General features: G+C 49.9%; 1 protein-coding gene across 1 annotated transcript; it reads left to right on the top strand.

Moving 5' to 3' along the window:
* Positions 1-435: 435 nt before the first annotated feature.
* On the top strand, positions 436-827 carry NGA_2123710 (uncharacterized protein; the record flags this gene model as incomplete). The annotated part of the gene is made up of 1 exon (XM_005856014.1): positions 436-827. A coding segment is annotated over one exon (392 nt), but the record flags the coding sequence as incomplete, so codon positions are not given.
* Positions 828-1,349: the final 522 nt, after the last annotated feature.

Genomic DNA, 1,349 nt, shown 5'->3' with positions numbered 1-1,349 from the left:
GTCAACCACCCGAGTAATAAATTTAGCAAGCCAATATCTTAGAAGAAAAACGGGCACTTCATTTTCTTCTGATTTGTCATCGACCCTTTCGGGGCAGGAAGCATCCAAAGGCAAGCCCTCAACTTCCAATGGCGCCAGGTTCGGCACTATTCGCCCAGTACCCCGTCAATACCTGAATTACCACGTCAGACAGCGTGAAAATGGCGCCTGGCAAGCAACAGTGTCTTTGGTGCAACCTTTTGTGAGAGGTCTCTGGACAGACCCGCAAGGTACCCGGCCGGGCTATATCACTATGGGGTTCTACAGTACAGAGCAAGGAGCACTGGCTGCATGTTGCAATCATGCCCCCCCCGTATGGGCGGAGCCCCTTAAGGAATCCATCTGTTACATGTGTCTAGAGTATCGGAAAAAAATGTACAGGTCGCCATTGCATTGCAGAAACTGCGGGCAGCTCGTTTGTCCAAAATGTTCGAAGTCCCGGTGGCCCCGCGGCATGCTTCCCTCCACCTACCATAACAATGAAAGTACAGTCCGCGTATGTGATGCATGTAATCACCTTGCGTGGAATTTCCGTCGTGCCTTGAAAGAAGGAGACCGCATTCGAGCATTGGAACTTTTTGCGAGTGGAAATTTGAATATCTGGATGCCTTTCATCATCGAGTCGGTGCGGGAGTATCCAGTTCACTGTGCAGCTGAGGGCGGCAATCTTGATCTTCTTCGATGGCTTGTTAATGAACTTGGCTGTCCATTGTATGAGACGGCAGATGGCGCATCGCCGCTTCTGACGCATCGAGGGGACAGTGTTTTAGGCGTGGCTTCGCGACATCGTCGAGTTACCATAATGCGATGGTTGGTGCAGGAGAAAGGTTGTAAGATATCGGAAATTATAGAGAGGCGACAGCTGTGGGACATTATTGACTTTTTATTAGAAGGGAACGCCCACAACGAAGATGAAAAGGATTACCGTGTAGTTTTGGGTGGCGATCTTCCAATATCTCGACGCCCTCTGGGGGCATCGAAGGCGCCAACATCCTGCCAGCATCCATACTGAAGAATCAATCCCAGGGAGGGGGAGTAGGGATTGTGCTCAAAAAAATGTTGACAATGTGTTGGGCCGAAAGGAGGCGACTACGGACAGATACAGCGCCTCCAGGTCGAATGAGGGATGTTATAGAGGTCAACCAGGGAATTTGTGGCTGCTAGTGAGGCATCTTGTCATGGCACTTTCGGTTGCTATTAAACCCTCAGCCTCAAAGCTGAGCCTCGAAGAAATGGAATTATAAAGTACTGCGGGAGAGGCTGTTGTGAGAGAGGAAGGGTAGATAACATGGACGGTAGGATTTAATCTT

The sequence above is a fragment of the Nannochloropsis gaditana genome, assembly GCF_000240725.1.
Source record: "Nannochloropsis gaditana CCMP526 unplaced genomic scaffold scaffold055, whole genome shotgun sequence".
NCBI classification, from domain to species: domain Eukaryota; class Eustigmatophyceae; order Eustigmatales; family Monodopsidaceae; genus Microchloropsis; species Microchloropsis gaditana.
This window is presented reverse-complemented; position numbering and strand designations above follow the sequence as displayed.